Source organism: Rattus norvegicus, chromosome 13 (assembly GCF_036323735.1).
Source record: "Rattus norvegicus strain BN/NHsdMcwi chromosome 13, GRCr8, whole genome shotgun sequence".
NCBI classification, from domain to species: Eukaryota; Metazoa; Chordata; class Mammalia; order Rodentia; family Muridae; genus Rattus; species Rattus norvegicus.
Window position 1 is genome coordinate 92,412,736 of NC_086031.1, and position 25,662 is coordinate 92,438,397.

Sequence of the window (25,662 nt, forward strand, 5' to 3'; positions counted from 1 at the left end):
TTCAATATTGTATACAGACATCCTGTTTCAAACTTTCAGTGCTGGGGCTCAATCCCAGGACCTCACACATGCTAAGCACATCCAGCCTCTAGCTCTGATATATTTCTTGTTTATGTCTTCTCTTTAACCATGACTCTTCCTATGTCTTTGTACTTAAGAAATGCTTTTTCTAGATTTAGCCTTTTTGTGTTGTTGTTAATCCATAGAGATAATATCTGGCTTTGAGTAAAGTCTACTTAGATGTAGTGTTAATCACTGCTGTGGCTTGATTAAATTAAGATTTCTATTTGAGAGGCTGGAAAGATTGCTTAGTGCTTAAGAGTGTTTGCTGCTTAATTATGAGGACCAGAGTTTAGATCCAAGTATCCATACTGGGCAGCTCTCAAAGGCCTACGACTAAAAGTGAGAAGTCGTATGTATTTGTTTGGCCTCCTCAGGCACGTGAACACCTGTGAGAATATACTCATATGGACACACACACACACACACACACACACACACACATTTGCGTGCACATGCACATACACACTAGACCCTCTCTGGAGGCAAGGAATAAAAGATAATTAGTATGGCTTCTTCTCTCCTTTTCCAGGCAACCTGTGCATGCTATTCAAGTATTCTACCACTGAGCTGCACCTCCCTAAAGCAATGTTTATTATGTATCTAGCCCACTGGTTCTTTGGTCCTTTGTTTATCCATTTTTGCCCTATTTTAAATTGACCATGAAATGTTTTTAGTATTTTATGTTGTCTCACATACGAACCTTTTAAAATAGGATCTGTTTTGTGGCAGCTGTTCTTAGATTTAGAATAATCATCTTTAAGCTACCAAAATTTAAGTTTGAATAATTAGGGCACATTCCAGTAGGACCTTATGACTATCCCTTTCTATTTTATACCCCAATCCTTTGTATGGTATAATTCTACTTCTAAATATGCTATAAATCTCATAGCACATTGTCATGTCAATATTTTACTTCAAGTAATTGTATTTTATAGAAACTCATAAATATAAATATAAAATGATAAAAATTAAAAGATGTTTATTGTTATCTTTTTGTTTCATGGGATATTTGGGTTTGATGGTTTGTTTGTTTTTTGAGAGAAGGTCTCACTATATAGGCCAGGCTGGCCTCAAACTCAAAATCTCCCTCAGCTTTCTAACTTCTGAGATTGTCAGTGTACATCACCATACCTACCCAGCAAAAGGGATAAATAAATAAGCAAGAAAGACTGATATATTTAAAGTTTTAAAAGAAATGATGTTTATTCTTTCTACTGCTAGAAATATCAGAAAAAAATCGCTAGATTTCTTTTCATAATTTGTAATAATGATGTGTTTTTATTTAATGGAATTCAATGCATGAAGTATTACTCTGAAATACACTAAAAGAAAACTTGGTAATTACTTCCTTTTCTTATTACTTTTGGTAGTTGGGGTGTAAACCAGGGTGTGTGCGGCTGTCGAGTTTCCTTCCCAGTCTCCATTCTCCACTCCCTGTACAGTAAAAATAGAAGACAGGAATTGATAGACTGCCTCTTGCCTCTCTATCACTGAAGATTTCTTTAACTTGTTTTCCTTTTCCAGCTTGCATCAAAAAAAAGCTTATTGTTTGCTTGGTCAAAAGATGTAGTTTACGCTGGATATACTAATCTTAGATTTCTGGTATTCACGACTATTTCAAAGCTAAAAGATGTTCTAAAGCTTTCCCCCGGTGACACCCTGGAAATAATGACTGTTGAGTACTTGTGGCACCCGCAGGAGGTTGCTTTTATGCTGTCCCACTGCACAGACTGCTCGACTATCAAGGACGTTCGCATAGTGCTGTTTAATTCAATGCATTCTAAATACGTGCTCCAGGACTTTGACATACAAGTGGCCAAGGAGACCCAGTTAGACTGTCGCTTTCTTTTATCAGCCATGCCGGATATGATCCTGTGGGATGGACACAGCACTTACTATAGCCACAATAATTTCACCGAAGTTGGAATTATTGAGACAGACTCAGGAAACACCAATTTGTCATTAATAGCAGAGGGCAGCAAAGTCCACAACGTCGTTGCAGGTAGGGAGTTCTCTACCCTACTGAAGTATTCTGGGTCTCATGTTAGTAATATAGAAATTGTAAATGTCCAATATGTGGAACTTTTGATGGTTACTGCTGTATATCAAGCACCTAAAGCTTAATAGAGCTCACTTTTTGGTCAACATTAAACTCTACCTTTAATTCTTTTTAAAACCTATTTTAAATGATGGTTCTTAAACTCTTTAACCTCACTTGTAAGCCACCACCCAGCAGAGGTAGTGGGAAAGAAAGGATACAGGGGAAACGGGTCTGTTTAGAAATGATTCTCTGAAGCAACTCCGGTCTATGTTGTCTGGAAATTGATAGTTCAGTTCACAGGTCATTAGGCAGCACAGTTCGATCCACTAACAAACACTTCATGGACACACCAGCAGTCTAGTTTGGTACACTCAGGTTAGCAGCAGTGGTGACATGGCCCTGGGGAGACAGCCAGGCCTCAGCCTTGGCTCGAGTCAACAGGAGGGACCAACAGGAGCACCATGAGTAGTTCTCAGCTGTGCCTCTCTCATCAGAGTGAAGATCAGCGAAGACTCGAGACCCACAAGCATTGCACAGCTAGCAGCAAGCCAAGCTTCTGTCTCTGTCACTTGGTTGAGTCCTATTTATACCCTCCAAACATCACTAATCCTTCATGTGTCTCGTGTCAGCACACTTTCTCAGCAGGTGCATCCAGCCAGCCCAAGTCTACAGAGTCCCAAAAAGTGGAGCTCAACTGCAGACCAATACATGTGTGTTGTTAACAAACAATCCTTCGTCACATGTCCTTTCACCTGTTTGCTTTAGCAGAATATCCTTTCTCTTGTGTCTGCTTCAGCTAAAAGTTCCCTCATGAGTCTGCTTTAGTCTTTCACCAGTGTCCACTTCAGGAAAACACTCCCTAAGTCGTTAACCCCAGCCAACACTATTGACTCTCCAAAGAAGCCTTAAGTTTCCACTTCATTAAATCATGATCCCATGGGCAGAAGGGCAAACTCAAAAGTTTCATTTCACTTGATTGCCAGATGCTAAGAAAATGGTAGATATATTTGTTGCAGTGAGTGGTGTTGTACTGTTTAATGTTCCTTAAGTTGACACAACTAAGCACCTCATATCATAACCCTACAAGTGAGGAGCTAGAAATCAAGGTGCCAATAGGACATGTTCTTGGGCAACCTGCAAAGGAGGAGGGGGTGGGGCAGTCTCTTAATTACTGTTTTTTGTTTTGTTTGTTCTGCCTTTACTTGTCTCACACACACATCAGTGTCTCCTTCTGTTACCACACTGTGTTTTTCACATGTGCCTCTGTTTTCATGTCCTCTGATCTTTCTTTACAAGTGTATCATATAGTATTCATGAATAAGCACAAATACACAAATTCATCACCCCCCTACAGCACACAACCACACACACTCAGACACAGGACATAGTCAGCCATAGTGGATTAGGGGCCAGCTGTATCTAACTTTATTTTTTTAAAAAAAATCATGAGTTTCCTGCACCCAAATTCTGTGGGGAAGAGAGCTGACCATCCAGGAGTGCAGACATCCCGAGGCCGCAGGACAGACTGCCACCTCTGCACACCTCGGCCCACATCCCTGGTCCAAAGGAAAACTGCACAGTGCCTCTGGACAGAGGGATTTAGGAACCCACAGTTCTGCTCTGTGCTCAGGACTGAACTGATCCCACCAAACAGCCCCCTGAACCCAAATCCCATGGGAGGTGAGTGCTGGAACTTCAGAAGTGTGGATACTCCTGAGAAGTCAGAGGAGAATACCTTCTTCCCACAGTCCAGACCCAAGAGGGAATTGCATAGTGCCAACTGTGCCCTCTGGGTGCAAGGACCTACACGAGCAATCAGGGGCTTTGATTCCCTTTGATTCCTGCCCGAGCCTAGAGCTGGAAGACAGTCTCCAGGTCTCCAGGAGCGCCACCACAGCTGAGAGCAGAGCACCTGTTCTCAGGAAAGACTGAAAGAAAACAGGAAATAAGTTCTACAGGAGTGCTGAAATAGAGGCCTACAGCAGGGCCAAGTCACTCCCAGAAACAACAAGACAAGCAAACACCAGAGACAACCCAATGGCTAGAGGCAAGCGCAGGAAACTAATGAACAGAAACCAAGACTACTTGGCATCATCAGAGCCCAGTTCTCCCACCAAAGAAAATACTGGATATCCAAACACACCAGAAAAGCAAGATTTAGATTTGAAATCACATTTTTTGATAATGATGGAGGACTTTAAGAAAGACATAAAGAACTCCCTTAGAGAAATGCAGGAAAACACAAGTAAACAAGTAGAAGCCCTTAGAGAGGAAACACAAAAATCACTTAAAGAATTACAGGAAAACACAACCAAAGAGGTGAAGGAATTGAAAATGGAAATAGAAACAATAAAGAAAGCACAAAGGTAGACAACCTTGGATATAGAAAACCAAAGGAAGAGACAAGGAGCCATAGACACAAGCATCACCAACAGAATACAAGAGATAGAAGAGAGAATCTCAGGGATAGAAGATACCATAGAAAGCATGGACACAATTGTGAAAGATAATGTAAAACACAAAAAGCAACTATTCCAAAACATACAGGAAATCCAGGACACAATGAGAAAATCAAAACTAAGGATAATAGGTATAGAAGAAAGTGAAGACTCCTAATTTAAGGGGGGCAGTAAATATATTCAACAAAATTATAGAAGAAAACTTCCCTAACCTGAAGAAAGAGATGCCCATAAACATACAAGAAGCTTACAAAACTCCAAATAGATTGGACCAGAAAAGAATTTCCTTCTGTCACATAATAGTTAAAACAGCAAATGCACAAAACAAAGAATATTAAAAGCAGTAAGGGGAAAAGGTCAAATGACATATAAAGGCAGACCTATCAGAATTACACCAGACTTCTCACCAAAGACTATGAAAGCCAGAAGATCCTGGAAAGATGTCATACAGACCCTAAGAGAGCACAAATGCCAACCCAGGCTATTGTATCCAGCAAAACTTTCAATTAACATAGATGGAGAAACCAAGATATTCCATGACAAAACCAAATTTACGCAATATATTTCTACAAATCCAGACCTACAAAGGATAATAGATGGAAAACAACACAAGAAGAGAAACTACACTGTACAGAAAGCAAGAATATAATTTCCTTGCATTGAAACCAAAAGAGAGACAAACAAACATAATTCCACCTCTAACAACAAAAATAACAGGAAGCGACAATCACTATTCCTTAATATCTCTCAAGATCAATGGACTCAATTCCCCAATAAAGAAATAAAATAACAGACTGGATAGGTAAGGAGGACCCAGCATTTTGCTGCATGCAGGAAACACACCTCAGAGACACTACCTCAGAGTAAATGGCTGGAAAACAATTCTCCAAGCAAATGGCCCTAAGAAACAAGCTGGAGTTGTCATTCTAATATCAAATAAAATTGACTTTCAACCAAGAGTCATTAAAAATAAGGAAGGACACTTTATGTTCATCAGGGGAAAAATCCACCAAGATGAACTCTCAATCCTAAATATCTATGCTCCAAATGCAAGGGCACCTGCATTCATAAAAGAAACCTTACTAAAGCTCAAAGCACACACTGCACCTCACACAATAATAGTAGGAGATTTCAACACCCCACTCTCATCACTGGACAGATCATGGAAACAGAAATTAAACAGATGAAGAAAAACTAACAGAAGTTATGAACCAATTGGATTTAACATATTTATAGAACATCCCATCCTAAAACAAAAGAATATACCTTCTTCTCAGCACCTCATGGAACCCTCTCCAAAACTGACCATATAATCGGTCACAAAACAGGCCTCACCAGATAGAGGAGGATAGAAATAATCCCATGCATCCTATCAGATCACCACGTACGAAGACTGGTCTTCAGTAACAACAATAATGACAGAAAGCCCACATATACATGGAAGTTGAACAATGCTCTACTCAATGACAACTTGGTCAAGGAAGAAATAAAGAAATTAAAGCCTTCTTAGAATTTAATGAAAATGAAGATACAACATTCCCAAACTTACGGGACACAGTGAAAGCAGTACTAAGAGGAAAACTCATAGCTCTGAGTGCCTGCAAAAAGAAACAGGAGAGAGCATGTATCAGCAGCTTGACAGCACACCTAAAAGCTCTAGAACAAAAAGAAATAAATAAACCCAAGAGGAGTAGAAGGCAGGAAATAATCAAACTCAGAGCTGAAATCAACCAAGTAGAAACAAAAAGGACCATAGAAAGAATCAACAGAACCAAAAGTTGGTTCTTTGAGAAAATCAACAAGATAGATAAACCCTTAGCCAGACTAACCAGAGGTCACAGAGAGTGTATCCAGATTAACAAAATCAGAAATGAAAAGGGAGACATAACAACAGAATCAGAGGAAATTTTAAAAAAAATCATCAGATCCTACTACAAAAGCCTATATTCAACAAAACTGGAAAATCTGGATGAAATGGACAATTTTCTAGACACATACCAGGTACCAAAGTTAAGTCAGGAACAAATAAATCATCTAAACAACCCCATAACTCCTAAAGAAATAGAAGCAATTATTAAAAGTCTCCCAACCAAAAAGAGCCCAGGTCCAGATGGGTTCAGTGCAGAATTCTATCAGACCTTCATAGAAGACCTCATACCAATATTATCCAAACTATTCCACAAAATTGAAACAGACAGAGCACTACCAAATTCCTTCTATGAAGCCACAATTACTCTTATACCAAAACCACACAAAGACCCAACAAAGAAAGAGAACTTCAGACCAATTTCCCTTATGAATATTGATGCAAAAATACTCAATAAAATTCTTGCAAACCGAATCCAAGGACACATCAAAATGATCATCCATCATGATCAAGTAGGCTTCATCCCAGGGATGCAGGGATGGTTTAATATAAGAAAATCCATCAATGTAATCCACTATATAAACAAACTCAAAGATAAGAACCACATGGACATTTCATTAGATGCTGAGAAAGCATTTGACAAAATTTAACACCCCTTCATGATAAAAGTCCTGGAAAGATCAGGAATTCAAGGTCCATATCTAAACATAGTAAAAGCAATATACAGCAAACCAGCAGCTAACATCAAACTAAATGGAGAGAAACTTGAAGCAATCCCACTAAAATCAGGGACTAGACAAGGCTGCCCACTCTCTCCCTATTTATTCAATATGGTACTCAAAGTCCTAGCCAGAGCAATCAGACAGTGAAAGGAAGTCAAAGGGATACAAATTGGAAGGGAAGAAATCAAAATATCACTATTTGCAGATGATATGATAGTGTACTTAAGCGACCCCAAAAGATCCACCAGAGAACTACTTAACCTGATAAACAACTTCAGCAAAGTGTTGGGATATAAAATTAACTCAAACAAATCAGTAGCCTTCCTCTACTCAAAGGATAAACAGGCTGAGAAAGAAATCAAGGAAATGACACCCTTCACAATAGTCCCAAATAACATAAAATATTCTTGGTGTGACTTTAACCAAGCAAGTGAAAGATCTGTATGACAAGATCTTCAAATCCCTGAAGAAAGAAATTGAGGAAGATCTTAGATTGGAAAGATCTCCCATGCTCATAGATTGGCAGGATTAATATAGTAAAAATGGCCATTTTGCCAAAAGCAATCCACAGATTCAATGCAATCCCCATCAAAATTCCTACTCAGTTCTTTATAGAGATAGAAAGAGCAATTTGGAAACTCATTTGGAATAACAAAAAACCCAGGATAGCGAAAACTATACTCAACAATAAAAGAACATCTGGGGGAATCACCACCCCTGACTTCAAGCAGTATTACAGAGCAATAGTCATAAAAACTGTATGGTATTGGTACAGAGACAGGCAGGTAGATCAGTGGAACAGAATTGAAGACCCAGAAATGAACCCACACACCTATGGCCACTTGATTTTTGACAAAGGAGCTAAAACCATCCAATGGAAGAAAGATAGCATTTTCAACAAGTGTTGCTGTTTCAACTGGAGGTTAGCATGTAGAAGAATGCAAATTGATCTATTCTTATCACCCTGTACAAAGCTTAAGTCCAAGTGGATCAAGGACCTCCACATCAAACCAGATACACTCAAACTAATAGAAGAAAAATTGGGGAAGAGTCTCAAACACATGGCACTGGGGAAAATTTCCTGAACAAAACACCAATGGCTTATGCCCTAAGATCAAGAATCGACAAATGGGATGTCATAAAACTGCAAAGCTTCTGTAAGGCAAAGGATACTGTCATTAGGACAATCGGCACCCAACGGATTAAGGAAAGATCTTTACCAATCCTACATCTGATAGAGGGCTTATATCCAAAATATACAAAGAACTCAAGAAGTTAGACTCCAGAGAGCCAAATCACCCTATTAAAAATGGGGTACAGAGCTAAACAAAACATTGGCTGCTGTTTCAGTGCCTGGAATCTCTCCTTTGGGTCTTGTGTCCGGAACCTGTGGACTAATCCTGAATGTGGTGCCTAAAGCTGGATTTCATGCCCTGCCATGGGATGGGTGGAAGAGATTGCGTAGCTTTCTCTGGTCATACTTGAGGTTTAATTAAGACACAGAGACATGCACAGAGTTTAAGGCTGTTGGCCTTTTGCTAGGGCAGAATCTCAGCTAGCCTCTAACTTAACCAGACTTCTTTGGTATTCCATCTTTCCAAGTAGTTCTCACTGCAGGCCTCCCAGTTCCCTCCCATCTTCCTTCCAATTTCCTTCTGCCTCTGTCCAGGTCTCCTTTGGTCTCCCTGCACCCTTGTGTGCCCAAGAAATCCTGCCCATACTTTCTGCCCTAGCTCCAGTGACCAGGTCTTTATTATGTAAAGAGCCATGTTCACTACTCAACTAGGAGGCTGGCAAAGGCCACTCACCAATCAGCTTGCCTTCTTTTTTTCAAAGGCAGGTGAGGAAGTGACATTTACATATCCTGTTAGCTGAGTGTTGCCAGCTTCAAATAACAATTAAGAATATACCTTTTCAAAGACAGAAAATACAATATTTGTGGGTCATCCCAACAATGGGGAGTCTCTGAGAAGGCAATGAGCAGAGCTGGGGTGGGGGTGACCTTCATTGGAGAAGCCAGGGTATTGCAGCTTTCAGAGATGTAGACTGTGTGCCAAGAACAACTGCAGGTGATGAGCGTAACCAGCTCCAGAGAGGCCAGGCAGGCTGAGGAGTTCAAGACCATCTCAGTAGCACAGCTGCCCCAGACTTTTGGGGCCCACATCCCACTACCACAATGAGCCTCAAAAACTGGGAATACTGCTGAAGGAGGATTTAACATCTGCCTTGACATCTTTCACATTTTTCTGTCCTCATCTTTCTCTCTCTTGGAATGGGAGTGCTTATTATGTGCTAATGTCCCTTGAAAGTACATATTTTGTTCATGTTTGCAGCTAAGAGTTTGACTCTCAGAAGAAACTAAACTTGGAATGTTTAAGACTGGGATAAATGTGGAGAGATGGATTCAATGTATTTTAATTGTAACATGGATAGACGTGGTCATTGTAGGGGGAGGGCAGTTCAATAGTGGACTGCGGGGGTTTAAGGCTGAATGCCAAGTTGTCAAGAAGTGGACTTTGATGGTTAATTATGATTGCCAAGCTGATTAAGGAATGCCTAAGGATATTGGTACTTGCAGGTAAGATTAAGGGGGAATGCATCCTCCGAGTGCTGCAAGGCCATCCCATAGGTTGGAGACCCAGATGAAGTAAAAGGGGAAAACACCCCACTGGGCGGGCATTCTCTCTGAACTCATCCATAACTGGGTCCAGGACGCTGAAGCAGCTCAGTAGGTCACCTTAAAGGTAATTCAAACAAGCAAACGCATGAAAGAAAGAAGTAAATAGCAAGAAAACCAACATGGATGAGAAATGGAGCAAGGAAAGTGAGATTTGGAGAAAATGGAAGGGTGGCGATGTCCCCAGTGGACAGTAGACCAGACCAAGCAGAAAACAGGATGTCAGAGGCTGAGTGTAAAGTTAAAGACATATTGCATTCAGATGGCAAAAAAAAAAAAAAAAGAACATGTGTGAGAGACTGTGTCATTATACAAGAAATTATCTTCATTAAAAGTCTACTTCAATAAAACAGCATGATTTACGATTTACTTAATATAACACATACCAGGGAGAACTCGTTTACTGCCAAGTTTGATCTCTGGGCCCCACATGGTACAAAGAGAATAAATGGCACAGATTGCCCCCTGCCCCCTAGATGTGTGCTGCAGCCCAAGCACATGACATACATATACGCACGAGTAAATCAACTTTAAAAAACTAAGTAAGCATTTCTCTGTCTTCTCTCCAGATACTACTGGAAATATTTTGGTAAAAATGGAAAATAATGATTTGTTCTACATCAAGGATGGCATTGCAGAAATAGTTCCGCTATCGAGGTGGGTAAACACGACAGCAGAGACAGCACTTGTGCTTGACAAATCTTTTCAAGTAAATATATTACACTATAATCAAAATCTCGACGAGAAGTACCAGTTACATCTACAGTCATATCCGTTGGTTCTGGAGCTACAAAGTAAAAATAAAGGTTTAGAAGACATGTGCCCATATCTGACATTTCAACACGATGTTCACAGTCAGTTTTACCATTTAGACAAAGGAGATAGCCTGACAGTTTGGACTCAAATAGTCTACCCAGAAAATCGGGGTCTCGATATTCTCGTGGATTACTATGGATCAAATATATTAACTTGGACTCAAAACACTGAGTACGAGATTGCATCAGGATTCTGTACTAAAAGTATGGTAAGTTGGTATTTTTTTAATTCTTTATTTGGGGTTTGAAAAACATTAGGTTTTTTTTGGGGGGGTGGGGGGTTGGTTGTTGCTGTTGTTGTTGACTCCTGAGCCCAAGGGAGCCATTGGACTCTGCACACCTGTAAGGAATTATGTAGATTAGGTTAGTTTCTGGGCATGCCCATGAGACATGTTTCTTGATTAGGCTAATTGAAATGGAGAGGCTGAATTGTGGATCCCAACAGGGTTTTGATCTAGATATAGGCAAGTCAGAAAACCTTTTGTTTTTTGCCCACCTGCCTTTGCTCTCTCTGATGAGTTTTTCTACCGGTTTCTGATGCCTCCAGTGTCGTCGCTGATTATTAGAACCCAAATTGCTTGTCCCTCCAACATGGAATGAAAAACAGCAGCTCTCCAGGAAACCTGCAAACTTTGAGTATCAGAATAGGCCTGCCGAGGCATCCAGCCTCCTTGATTGCACAGCTGTCGGTCTCTCAGCCTCTTCATATGAGGACAGGCATGGTTGGACTAACTAGATCATAACACGTAAACCAGTCAAAACTAGCCCACTTTAAAAGTAGCTGCCAGGCTATGACACTCTCCAGAGTGTTGAGTACAGCCACTGGTGGACCACCCAGCCTGGCTCATGGAAGGCAATCTAATAAGTCTGTGGTTTCTGTGTCCTGGAAGGGTCTTAATAGTTGAGGAAAAAGACTACCTCTTAAACAGAAGAGCTCTGTTAAACTGCACAGAAGTATGCACCCAAGAGTGCAAAGAATTAGTGCAACCATCTTGACAAACCATCTACTAATAGATACAAATGGAAGGTGTATATATATATATATACATATATATGTACATATATATATTATTTTGATGTTATGCAGTAGTATTCTTAATATATATTATAATTATACAATATTGCATTACATTATATAATGTACATAATAGTACATTATATTACACAATATACATCGTATATTGTTAGTATACACTCATACAATAAAATATTAATATAGTATATTGCTTTTCCAATTTACCTGATACATGAGCACTTTTACGTCTTCGTTTCACATCCTCAACATAGAGTAGCTCACATGGTAGCTTCTCTCCCTTCTCTCCCCTAGCTCTGCTTCCTCAGCTCAGGCTCCTCAAATATATGGAAGAATGGGCCTCTTACCTCATACAGCGGAATAGAAGCACTCAAGTATTTCCTAAGCCAGCTAGTCATGGAGTCATAAAAACATTTTAGGTGCCATGGAAAACAGTTTGTTAATTAATCAATAGACTCAAATTTGCAAGTCAAGCTTTTAGAAAATGATTTATTCTTATTGTATGTGTATTCGTGTTTTGCCTCCATGTATGTATGTGCACCACATGGTTAAAGTGCTCTCAGAGGCCAGAAGAGGACATTGAATTCTTGGAACTAGAATTACAGAAAGTTGTGAGTTCCCATGTAAGGACTGGGAACTGAGCCCAGGTCTTCTGCAAAGCCATAAGCATTCTTAACCAGTGAGTCATGTCTCCAACACTCTAGTTAGACATTTTTATACAGAACCAGAGTTACCTTTAATTCAGTTAATAACGTATTTGAGAGGACTTACCTTCTGTTTCTTATTTACTTATTTACTTAATGTAGTTATGGGTGTTTGCTTTCATGAGTTTAAATGTACCATGTACATGCAAGGAACTCACAGAGATCAGAAAAGGGCATCAGATACCCTGGTTGTAAGCCACCATGTAAGTTCAGGGACCTGAACTCTTGTCTTATGCAAGAGCTGTTAAGAATTCTAAACCATAGAGCCATGTCTCCAGTTCTGCTTTTTATTTTTAATCTTTGTATCTGTTTTTACTTATTGAGTACCTCTCTCTCTCTCTCTCTCTCTCTCTCTCTCTGTGTGTGTGTGTGTGTGTGTGTGTGTGTGTGTGTGTAGAAGTGAAGGCATGTATATACCTTGGTGCACCCATGGAGGCTAAAAGGGAAACTTTCAGGATTTGTTCTTAGGCTTCCTCCCTTGTGGGGCAGGGGCCCCTCCTTCTGCTGCTGCTGCTCCGCAGCTTCCAAGCTGGCTGGCCCATGGCCTAGAGAGCAATCCTTCTGTCTCAGTCTTCCATCTAGCTTTAGGAGTTCTGGGGCTACAGATGTACACCACCAAATCGGGCTTTTTGCATGGATCCCAGCTATCAAATGGAGGTCATCGGGTTTGTGAGAGCAACTTTACCCTCTGAGCCGCTGTAGTGGCCCATGTTTGGCTCTTCACTCCATTTTTCTCATTCACGGGTCTTGAGAGTTACATGCTCTGTATTTCTAGTCAGGTTTCCTTCATGGGTATGGAATGAATATTTAATTTACATGAATTTAAATTTAATTGAGATTTTTATTTTTCCAAACTTATTCCTTTTTTTTTAACCTCTCTCATCCAGACCACAGTTTCCCCTCCCTCTACTCCTCTTAGACCCCTTCTCCTCCCAACACACACACACACACACACACACACGCACCCCTCCCCTCTCCCCAAGATCAACTCCTCTGTTTCCCTACAGAAAAGAACATGCCAACCAGGAAAATCAATCAAACACAGCATAACAAGTTATGAAAACACTAGGCACAAGCCCCCATATCAAGGCTGGTCGAGGCAACCCCAGTAGGAGGAAAAGGGTCCCAAGAGCAGGCAAAAGAGTCAGAGACAGCCCCACTGACTAAGCTAAAAACTATAACATATTTGCAGAGGATGTAGTATGATTGTCCATGACTGTCGCCTCAGGCTCTGTGAGCCCCTGTGAGCCCAGCTTAGTTGATTCTGCACGCCATGTTCTCCGGATGCCCTCAACCCTTCTGGTTCTACAATTATCCCCAGCCCCCAACTCTTTTGCAGGGTTGCCTGAGCTCTGAGGGAAAGGAACCAGAGGGAGTCTCTCATTTGATCTCTATTTTAGAGTCATAGATCTAGAGTCCATCTTTTTTTTTCACTAGTCAATAATTTCATTACAATTTTATATAGTGATATATATTTATTTATCCAGGCTTTTCCCTTCAGAAATCTGAGTGCCCCCATTCTAAATATCTACCCTGATGCTTTAGGCACATCTTTTAACAATGTTTTTGTGAAAGGCTACTGGTGATTAAATGGGCAGTAATTGTTTATATGAAAATATATTTACCTCATGGGAGAGGTATACATATTTGCCTATGGAAAATATGTGAGTTGGGCTCTGGGTATGCGTGTCATGTCAGACATGCGGAAGTAAGAGGACAACCTGGAGTGTGTCCTCATCTTCTACCTTGTTTGAGGTAGACTCTCCGACTGCTCCTGGCTGTGCACACCAATGTGGCTAAACCACAGTTCTGGGGGTTCTTCTGTCTCCACCTCTCATCTTGCCACAGAAAGACCAAACTCAGATCCTCAGCCCCAGTGAGTGCTCTCCCCACTGAGCCATGCCCATGTCCCCAGCACTTGTAACTTTAACTCTTAACCCTCAGGTGGGCTTTCCGGTTCTGTTCCGTGCTTCCTGCGGTTTTGTACAACACAGGTAGAGGTAGGTTTTGCATGGAACTTGGGGCTGTGAAGCTCATTCTTTCCATCAGACATCTCATCAAGTATAATATCTGCACCTATCACTTCCTTCCCGTCTCTTATAGCTCTAACTAGTCGCATGTTAAACTTCCTCAAACCCTTCTTTGTGAGTCTTCTACTCACTTGTGCATCTACTTTGTCTTCTTATCTCTCTGGGATGCATTCGTACAACATCTTCTAGTCAGTTTTCCACATCAGTACTCCTCATGTCTGACCTGTTACTACCATTGTATCTGGCATTTATGAAAATATCCATGTGTTTAAGTTGTGTTCCTGTATTAAGTTTAGCTGTGCTATTCCTTATGGAAGACTCTTCTCTGTTGTTTTTAAAATGCACTAATATATTTAGTAGCTGGCTGTTTATTCTGAAAACACCAACTATTCCTTCACTGTTCATACTATAGGTTTTAAGTAGACTATTACATTCACAAAATATACTTCTTATTATTTTCTTTTCTCTTTTCTTTTCTTGGATATTTTCTATCAAATGTTATCCCCTTTCCCAGGTTCCCCTCAGGAAACCCCCTATCCCATTCCCCTCCCCCTGCTTCTATGAGTGTGTTCCCCCACCCACCCATCCTCTCCCTCTGGCCTCCCCATCCTGGCATTCCCCTATACTGGGGCATCCAGTCTTCACAGGACCAAGGGCCTCTCATCCCACTGATGCCCAACAAGGCCACCCTCTGCTAATATGCGGCTGGAGCACTGGGTCACTCCATGTGTACTCTTGGTTGGTGGTTTAGTCCCTGAGAGCTCTCAGGGGTCTGTTTGGTTGATATTGTTGTTCTTATGGGGTTGCAAACCCCTTCAGCTCCTTCAGTCCTTTCTCTAACGCCTCCATTGTGTACCCCATTCTCAGTCTGATAGTTGGCTGTGAACGTCAGCCTCTGTATATTTCGCAGGCTCTGACAAAGCCTCTCAGGAGACAGCTATATCAGGCTCCTGTCAGCATGCACTTCTTGGCATCAGCAATAGTGTCTTGGTTTGGTGACTGTATATGGGATGGATCCCCAGGTGGGGCAGTCTGTGGCCTTTTCTCCAGTCTCTGCTCCACACTTTGTCACTGTATTTCCTCCTGTGAGTAACAAAATACACTTCTAAGAAGATCTGTAACATAGTTTCAATGCTTATAATCTAAGACAATATATGTATTTGGGCATCATTTCAAAGACAGTCATCATCGAACCTTGGAGACTGGAGACTATGGTTACATTTCATAAAAGGAAACAAAAATTCGGAAACTATTCATAAGCAAGCACATTCTCATCAGTTTAACCAACTCTTGACTCATAAGGAAAAAGAGTAGTTTGCAACAGAATACAGGGATAAATCTGATCACAGTCCCACTGAACTTCACAGGCTGCAGCTTTATCAGATTGAGTATTTTGTGGTGTTCCCCTTAGTAGCCAGCATCTATCTTATCACCAAGAATTTCTAGAGGAACCTAATGTGTTCTCATCAAAACAGATTACCAAGAACCACATTTACATGATCTCTTCCTAAAGACTATACACACCTGTGTGAACACAGAGACCTGCCCAGAAGCAGCATGTGGATTTGAGTTTTGTACTTAGTGTACATGTATGTGCAGGGCTGAGGAAGTTCGCTCCACTCTCCTGTCTGTTCTGTGATTGGTCTTTACTCCCAGTCAACCATGACCTCATAAAATGTGGAAGATGATATCCATGTTCCTGCAGGAAAGGAGACAGGAATAGACTTGCTACAAGGGTTTTTAAATCTCTCAAAAGACAACAGAAGAGAGGGTCCTGGCAACTAGTCTACCTGTAGATAGCACTGAAGACTTGTAAAAGGCTTCACAGAGATAAGCACTGGAAAGCAAAATTACATTATAGTCTTTGCAGCTCAGGAAATAAGTAAATAATCAAAACAAGCGTGCTGCAGTGAAAAAAGCTAAGTGATGGGTGAGAAGTATGGTCAAGATAATTTAAAATTAAAAGGGACTAGGGAGCGGACTCAGTCAGTGAAGTGCTCACCGTACAAAGCACAAGGACATAAGTTTGGTCCCCAGAACCCACATTTCCAAAACCCAAGTTTGGTAGCACATGCTTTAAATCCCAGCATTTTGTTATTAAAGACAGAAAGATCCCTAGCTGGGACTCACCACCAGCCAGCCTGACCTACTTGGCAAGCCCCAGACTAGTGAGAGAGGGGACAGTCTGGAGAATCCAGGCACCATTCCTGGCACCTACATAGTCACTCCCAACCATCTGTAACTCCAGTTCCAGAGGATCTGATGCTCGTTTTGGCTCTGAGGATACTGCATTCATGTAGCACGCATACATACAAACATGCAGGTAGCACACATACAAAAATGCATGTAGCACGCATACATACAAACATGCAGGTAGACACATAAAAGAACAAAAGATTATTTTAGGAACCGGAATGGTACCTGAGGAATGACACCTGAGGTTGTTCTCTGGCTTCAACAAGCAACACGTACATACACACACACCCCAAATTAAAGGAGAGTAAAATGTAACAAAGGAAAATAATGTATACATAATTGAGATTTTACAAGAGAAAAGATGTTGGGGGTGGAGGAGGACAAGTAATAGCTCAGGCTATGAAGTCATTTTTCACCAAGTCCGATGATCTGACTTTAATCCTCAAGACACACTCGGTAGAGAGAGAGAACCAACCCCTGCAAGTTGTCCTCTGAGCTTTACATGTATCCCACGCACACTGCTGCCCCATGCCTATCACACAGAGAAACACACACACAGGATAGATAGATAGATAGATAGATAGATAGATAGATAGATAGATAGATAGATAGATAAAAAATAAACCTCAAGAATATTGTTTTTCTTACTCAAGATTTAAATGTCTAAAAGTATACAATGTGTCTTAGAGAACTTGGTCTGCAGTGATGCGCAGTGGGAGCAGGTCTGGTGTTTCTGGACCTACAAACCTAAATGACACTAACTTCCTACCTTTTCTGCTCTACAGAAAGTTTTCAATTTTCTTTTCAGATAACAAGGTTTTTTCAGACAACCAATTACGAATCAGTAAAGAATTACTATGATTTAGAGTAAGTATGTACTTTAAATGTTCTTTGGTTGTTTTTTTGGTTCTTTTTTTCGGAGCTGGGGACCGAACCCAGGGCCTTGTGCTTCCTAGGCAAGCGCTCTACCACTGAGCTAAATCCCCAACCCCCTTTGGTTTTTTGATATGTTTTTTTTTTTAAACGAACTCACACCCTTTTAAGTCTCCGAATTTCAAAACCCTTTGCATGCCCCAATATATGAGAAATTAGTATTTACCCTTTAAAATGTAAATGAATTTTATAAATGAGTGGAAAGTCGTCTAAAGGTTCTTCTTCTTGCCCCTGAAGATGGCAAGACTGACTGCCCCATCTTAGCTTGCCTTGCAACTGTAGCAGACAGCTGAAGCAACTAGATTCAAAGGAGAACGGTTAGTCTGAAGTGTCGAGTCACACATGAGAGACTCCATTGCTTCTAGAACTGTGGCAAGGCAGTAGCAGCAGAACAAGAGTAGAACATGATAGATTCCATGAGTCAGGTACCAAGGAGGGAAAAAAAAAAAACCGAGGTCCACATTTTCCTTTAAGGATACCAACCCCTAAGGTCCATCATCTCCTGATGGTGCCATCCTGGGGTCCATGTCGCATGTAAGCTGTTAAGTCATTCTTATCTAAACCCAACAGGCTGCTTCTTAACTCTATCGTTTCCATGCCTGTTTGATCATTAATTCCCACCTGAAAGTCACTACATGCTATCCTCAATCAAAGGGAAGAACTCCCCATAATAGCCTTCGCTGTGAACAGAAAGAGTACTTGCATATCAGAACCCATTTCCAGTGACCAACACCAAACAAGGAACTCATTAGAAAATCCCAAGTGCTAATGAATGCTGTTAATAAAGTGGGGGCCAAGGAGTCAGCTCAATAAGCACAGTGCCTGCCACATACACATAAGGACCTGAATTTGGGCCTCCAGCACCCACATAAAAGCTAGGCATGGTGGCACATGTCTGTAACCCTGGCACTGGGGGCAGGGAGACACAGGACAGTCCTTGGAGCTCATTGGTTAGCCAATCTAGTCCAATCATGAGGTCCTGGTACAGAAAGAAACCATGTCTCAAAACTTAAGGTAGACAGTGATCAAGAAAGACATCTGATGTCAACCTCTGGCCCCCATTACCACATACATGTATGTACATATGCATGTACATTCACCTGTTTTATATATATATATATATATATATATATATATATTATGAGCACACACATAGAAAAATGCGCACACACACACACACACACACACACACACACACACACACCACAAAGGAGAAAGAAAAGACAAGATGGCAGAGCAGTGGCCAGAAAGAACTATGAGGAAATGCTCCTTGTACACAGTTGTCAGAAGAGGTACTATTACCCCTCATTGTTCACCCTTTGGCTCTTCTGGGTTTGTTGGTTAGTTTGATGTGCTCTGGATTCATCTGGAAGATGGATTCATCTGAACATGCCTTTGGAAGATCATCATGATTAGGTTAACTGAGGAGGGAAGACCTGACCATTCTAAGTGGGGCCATTCCCAGGAGTGCTGGCTGGTTTTATGTCAACTTGACACAGCTGCTAGAGTCATCTGAAATGAGGGAACCACAACTGAGAAGATGTCCCCATAAGATCCAGCTATAGGACATTGTCTTAATTAGTGATGGGGGAGGGTCCAGCTCATGGTGGGTGGTGTCATCCCTGAGGTGGTGGTCCTGGGTTCTATAGGATAAAGCAGACTGAACAAGCCATGAGGAGCAAGCCAGTAAGCAGCACCCTCAGTGGCCTCTACATCAGTCTCCTCCTGGGAATTTCTGTCCTATTTGAGTTCCTAACCTGACATCCTTCAATGATGAATAGCGATAGGAAAGTATAAGCTCAATAAACCCTGTCCTCCACTTTGGTCATGGTGCTTTGCTTAGGGGCTTTATCCCAGCAGTAAGAACCCTGACTGAGACACCTAGGGTGGAAGAAGGAAAAGGTAGGCAGGTACAAGCATCCACCCTTCTCAGCTCCCTGACTGTGGGTGTGGCAATCCACTATTCCAACTCCTGACAGCCTTGACTGCCTCATGAAGATGGACTGCACCTAAGACCTGAGAGCTCAGGCTCCACTCCCCTTTAGTCGATTTGGTCAGGGCACTTTATCACAGCCACAGAAAAATCACTATTGGACCTATCAAAGGTATTGGTACCATTAGGGATTTTTGGATTTTTGGATGTTTGCTGAGAATTACATAGTAGACCGCACATAAAGTTCTCTAATGTACTTTCTTTTCCCTAGCCCACCCTAGCACCCCCCAAAGTAGAATCTTGTCAGGACATGAAATGTCTGAATCGTACCCTCAGATGTTCTGTGGCTGCTGTTTTTGCAACCTCTACTTTGCCCAAACAGTAAATGATCTGTGTACACTTGATGACTAAGAAAGGCACCATAGATAACCTTTCTTGGTGTTCAAATCGGTTTGCACACTTTAATGCGGTTAGGAGGTGAATTACTCTTCATTGTTTCAAAGGTGTTGCCAATGGGGTAGGAACCCCTATGGGCAAAAGGAAGAACACATTGAGGAGAAAGCACCTGGTGTAGAACCCCAGGATTCAGGGACTCAGGATACTTGCAAAGGGCATGAGATCCCCCCTAAAATGCTGGTGGATGCTCACTTCTGTTTCCTGCTATGCCACACATCTGGTCAAGGTGTGGGTGGGCTCCAAAGAAGGGAGCAGAGTTCAGCAGTACAGCAATGAAGAGCTACCTTGATGGACTTAGCTGTCCCGAGAGCTTCTTTATCTCCTCAGAGGGAGTCAACCCCACCATGCAATAGGACTTCACATGTGTTCTACATGAAGACAGATTCTTGTCACCTGTTCTCATTCTACAATAACCTATGTGGATTGTTTCTCTTAGAAAAAAGAACACAGGTCTCACACTTATAAAGATACGACCTAGTGAATATACAAGAACATGTCCAACAGTCATACCGGTAGGTGCCATGGGGTGAAAAATCAATTTTTTTTCTTCAAAATAATATATAGTCAGGGGCTGGGAGATGAGTCAGTGGGTAAAGCTATTGGCACACAACATTAAGGACTGGTGTTTGAATCCTCAGAACTCATATTCATGCTGGGTGGGTACAGCAGCACACCTGAAATTCCAGCTACGCTATTAAAATGAATTTCCTATTAATAACACAGAGTTAGTCCTCACTATGTCCCATCTGGGCTGCTCTAACTCCAATTGGCCAGCCCTTGTTTCCATGCTTTCTTGACTCCTAACTCATGGCATCTTTCTCCTTTCTCCACCTTCTTCTCTCCTCATGGTCTTTTCCAACCCCAAACCTAGGAACACCATCCCTGCCTATCTCAATTCTGTCTAGCTATAGGCTGTAGGTATCTGTATTCACCAATCAGAAATAACTTGGGAGCAAGGTTACAGTGGGTCCTGTCTAGGTGTGGATTCTCTTGTCTCTGGGGCAACCAGGCCTTGGAGACCCACATTTAGCATTACAGTACATAACAGACCAAACCTCAACAAGGAACAATCCTGCCCTGTCCCTGAACTGAAGAGAAATGGTTTCACTTAGTTCTGGGTCAGAAAGTCCCAAGCACATCTAGAAGGCCATGTGCCTTCCCTGCAGCTGTAGTTTCCTTAGAAAACAGGCTTTTGCAAGCTTCCTCTTCTTACAGCTCCTTTTCCAGGTCCATCTTCAAGACAACTCTGATTTCTAATCCTAGCTGTGGTCACTGGTCCAAGGTTTGTGATTTTGACAACACAGACCAGGATGAGGACGGGGTATTACAAGTGAAATCATCATGGGACAGACACCATTTGTCCCGACCATGACAAAGTTGAGGAATTGAGCTACCCTTTGATGGGGATTGGGATGGCTTAATAAACATCAAAAGACCGGGCTGTGCTTCTGAACCTATTTCAGAGGGGAAAGTGGAATGATTGTAGTTTATACAGGATGTAAGTCAGTTTTGCTGGGAGAATAAACTGCATCCCAGATGGTTAGCAGATGGAACCCAGGCACTCCCCTTGTAGGGTAGGCCTCAGACAGAAGGCTTTAAGAGGCAGGGGAGAGAGAACCAGACCCCTGGCTCTGACAGAAACACGGACAGTTCTGCAAAGTTGAAGGCAGTCATCTGCTGTTTTATTCTCCTTTTGACCTGTTATATTTTCAACCTTGTCTTTTATTTTTTAAAAGATTTATTATATATATAAGTACACTGTCGCTGTCTTCAGACACACCAGAGGAGGGCATCAGATCTCATTACACATGGCTGTGAGCCACCATGTGGTTGCTGGGATTGAACTCAGGACCTCTGGAAGAGCAGTCAGTGCTCTTAACCTCTGAGCCATCTCTCTAACCCCAACCCTGTCTTCTTAAGCTTTCTTTTAAAGCTGACACAGTCATTATTTTAGCTACAGAAGCCGTGCCTAATTTTTAGGCAATATGATTCTAAACATTGACAGAGTAAAGTGTTGGCCAAGGGTTCTTCCTTAATGGCAGAGATTCATGAAGTTAACCTTCTTTCAACTTTAAATCCAGTGTGTCTGGTAGGAAAAGCAAAAAAAAAAAAAAAAGTCTCTTATTTTCAGAGCATAGTCATAATTCTACCATATCCTTTGTGGTAAAACATTGGATTTCCTCAACAATGGAGGGACTCGGGCAAATACAATATATTTATCAAATCGTGGTCAGGCAAAAAACAGGAGGATTAGTTGAGTCCAAGAGTTCAGGAACAACCTGAACAATGTAACAAGGTCCTATATCCAAAGTAAAAAGAGTATATATATATATATATATATATATATATATATATATATATATATATATACACATATATATATATACACATATATATATATGTGTGTGTGTGTGTGTGTGTGTGTGTATGTGTATGTGTATATATATGTATATATCACATCCCATCAGATTGCAATAGATTTTTGTACATATGTATGTATATATATATATATATGTACATGTATAAAGTATAAGTGAATTTGGGCACATGTGTTTGTGTGGTCACAACTATGGAGGGGCAAGATTGCTGTCAGGTACCTTCTCAATGCATTCCATTCCACCTTACATATTGAGATGGGGTCTCTCCCACAGCAGAGTTTCATTTGGTTCTTTGAATGTTACCCCTTTCCACATAGGGTGTCCGCATGATGACACCTTCGCTTTCTCGCTGCACTCCAGAGTGTCACCTCTCACAGTAGGGCAGACACTGTACTGGCTGCTAGGCTCCCGTGTCTACAGGTAGTTTATTGTCTTTAGACAAATAAATACGGATGCTGGGAAGCAGAAACACATGGTTTCCTGTAATGATAGCATGTGCAAGGAAACAGTAGGATATCACACATGTGAGGGGAGCACATTTAAAACAGACAACAGAGGCCCAGTATGAAGCCTGACAGTAGTTGACCTGTTAGTCCTCTGATTGCACATAAGGGGAGGGGAAACCAGAATGAGCAAACCAAGAGAGGCTACGCATGCAAGGCCATTCGATTCCCTGGCAGGGTTCCCTTTGAATTAAGTGCGTGAGAGATACCTGCTGGCAGAGTCTACCATGCAGGCTGCAACCATGGAGTTGGGAGGGCCGCAGCAGCAGAGGCTCAGCCCCAAGATATCTCAGTAGGTATATGCAAATATTATAAAATCTGGGACACTCCTGGTGAGCATTTCAGATAAGGGAAGAAATTAAGTCTGTGTTTCTAATCTAAACTAGAACCACCACTGGCTCGAACTCTACCTCAGATCATGCAAGTCAGACCTGCTGAGCTTACTTTGTAAAATTACTTCATTTGTAGGTGTTCGAAATTAGTGTTGGCTGCGACCCCACTAAATACATTCAAGTACAAGGGTAAGTATATCGTTGGGTCTTACTCTGTTGAGGTTTGGTCTTTTGCTACGTATCGTAATGCCACATATTGGCCCCAAGGCCTGGTTGCCCCCAGGGACAAGAGAATCCACATGCAGACCCAAGTAACACTATGTGACCTTGCCCCGCAACTTATCCCTGATTGGTGAATAAAGATGCCTACAGCCTAGAGCTGGGAAGAATTGAGACAATTGTGTTGGTTTAAATGTGCTTGGGCCAAGGAGTGGCACTATTAACGGGTGCGGTCCTGTTGGAGTAGGTGTGGCTTTGATGGAGGAAGTGTATATCACCATTAGGGTGGGCTTGGAGACCCTCCTCCTAGCTGCCTGAGGATGCCCAGTCTGTTCTTGGCTTCCTTTGGATGAATATGTAAAATTCTTAGCTCCTCCTGTGCTGTGTCTGACTGCAAGCTACCATGCTCCCACCTTGATGATGATGGCCGGAACCTCTGTAATCTGTAAGCCAGCCCCAATTAAATGTTGTCCTTAGAGTTTCCTTGGTCATGGTGTCTCTTTACAGCAGTAAAACTCTAAGGCAGAAGTTGGTACCAGGGACCGGGTTATTGCTGTGATAGGCCTGATCATGTTTTTGTTTGGAGAAGTGTGACTTTGGGGACTTAGGATTTGGGAAGCAGTGCAATGCTTTAAGTGGGGCGTACGGGGCCATCCTAGTCGGAGCGTGGTGCTGAGGATGACTTTATCTGTGCAAACTTGGCCCAAGAGGTTTAGTATGTGGCCTAGAGACTTTTTTTTAATATTTTGGTGAAGAATATATTTCTGCTTTTACCATTGTCTGAAGAGTCTGCCTGAGGCTAAGTGAAGACATTTAGAGTAATTGACTTGATAAAGGAAGTCTCAAAACAGCTGGGTATGAATTGTGTCACGTGCTTACTAAAGTTGACTTGCATGAAGAGTGTTTTAATGCAGAGGAGCAAGCTGAGAAGGGAAAAGTACAGAATACACGCTTCCGGGGCACTGGGAAGTAGAATGGAGCTGAGTCCCACACTCAAGGAGACACCAGATATGTGGAGTAGAGATCTCAGAGCTTATATTGTTCATGCTTTTGCAGTGAAACCAGGGACTTGGTTATTGCCAAGTTCATTTAGACTCTTAATCAGAAATGAACTACAGCCCAGAAATGGAGAACACAGCTGCCATCCAGATCTTTAGGCTGGAAGCTGGAAAACACAGGCTTTTGATCCAGGTCTTGAGGATTAGTGGCCATGAAGAGCCTCAGCCTAGGCATAGGCACACACCATTTTTTAGAAAAAAATTTTACTTTTACACTCCAGATTTTATTCCCCTCCCAGGTCACCTTACAACTGTTCCACATCCCTTCTCCCCCCCACACTCTCCCCTCTCCCCTCTCCACAAGGATGTCCCCACCCCCCACCCCACCAGACCTCTAAACTCCCTGGGCCTCCAGTCTCTTGAGGGTTAGGTGCATCTTCTCTGACTGAACCCAGACCTGGGAGTCCTCTGCTGTGTATGTGTTGGGGGCCTCATCTCAATCAGCCCGGTACATGCTGCCTGGTTGCTGATCCACTGGATGGTTTTAGTTCCTTCGTCAAAGATCAAGTGACCATAGGTGTGTGGGTTCATTTCTGGGTCTTCAATTCTAGTCCACTGATCTATCTGCCTGTCTCTTACCAATACCGTACAGTATTTTATCACTATTGCTCTGTAATACTGCTTGAAGTCAGGGATGGTGATTCCTCCAGAAGTTCTTTTATTGTTGAGGATAGTTTTAGCTACCCTGGGTTTTTTGTTATTCCAGACGAATTTGCAAATTGCTTTCTAATTCCATGAAGAATTGAGTTGGAATTTTGATGGGGATCTCATTGAATCATTGTGTCCTGAATTTCCTGGATGTTTTGGGTTAGGAGTTTTTATGTTTTGAATTTTCTTTGACCGTTGTGTCAGTCCCTTCCACGGTATCTTCTACACCTGAGATTCTCTCTTCTATCTCTTGTACTCTGTTGGTGATTCCTCCCCCCCCCCCCCCCCCCCCGGAGCCGAGGACCAAACCCAGGGCCTTGCGCTTGCTAGGCAAGCGCTCTACCACTGAGCTAAATCCCCAACCCCTCTGTTGGTGGTTCTTACATCTGTAGTTCCTGACCTCTTTCCTAGGTTTTCCATTTCCAGGTTTGCCTCCATTTGTGTTTTTTTTTAATTATTTCTACTTCCACTTTTAGGTCTTGGACCACTTTATGCAATTCCTTCACCTGTTTGATTGTGTTTTCCTGTATTTCTTTAAGGGATGTATTTATTTCTTCTTTAAGGGTTTCCACCCGTTTACCTGTGTTTTCTTGTA

At 41.8% G+C, this 25,662-nt stretch overlaps 1 protein-coding gene across 25 annotated transcripts in view; it reads left to right on the top strand.

Moving 5' to 3' along the window:
* Catspere (catsper channel auxiliary subunit epsilon) overlaps positions 1–25,662 on the top strand; it is a 155,390-nt gene that overhangs the window by 80,910 nt on the left and 48,818 nt on the right. For 13 of the 25 annotated variants that reach the window (XM_039091441.2, XM_039091446.2, XM_039091439.2 and 10 more), the window contains 5 exons: positions 1,588–2,065; positions 10,399–10,853; positions 17,416–17,474; positions 20,366–20,441; positions 23,279–23,331. In XM_039091441.2, coding sequence (XP_038947369.1) covers positions 1,588–2,065; positions 10,399–10,853; positions 17,416–17,474; positions 20,366–20,441; positions 23,279–23,331 — 1,121 coding nt within the window. Of the gene's footprint in view, positions 1–1,587; positions 2,066–10,398; positions 10,854–17,415; positions 17,475–17,777; positions 17,858–20,365; positions 20,442–23,278; positions 23,332–25,662 lie in introns of those variants that run through there. The other 12 variants (XR_010057299.1, XR_005492667.2, XM_063272763.1 and 9 more) reach the window with 6 other exon arrangements.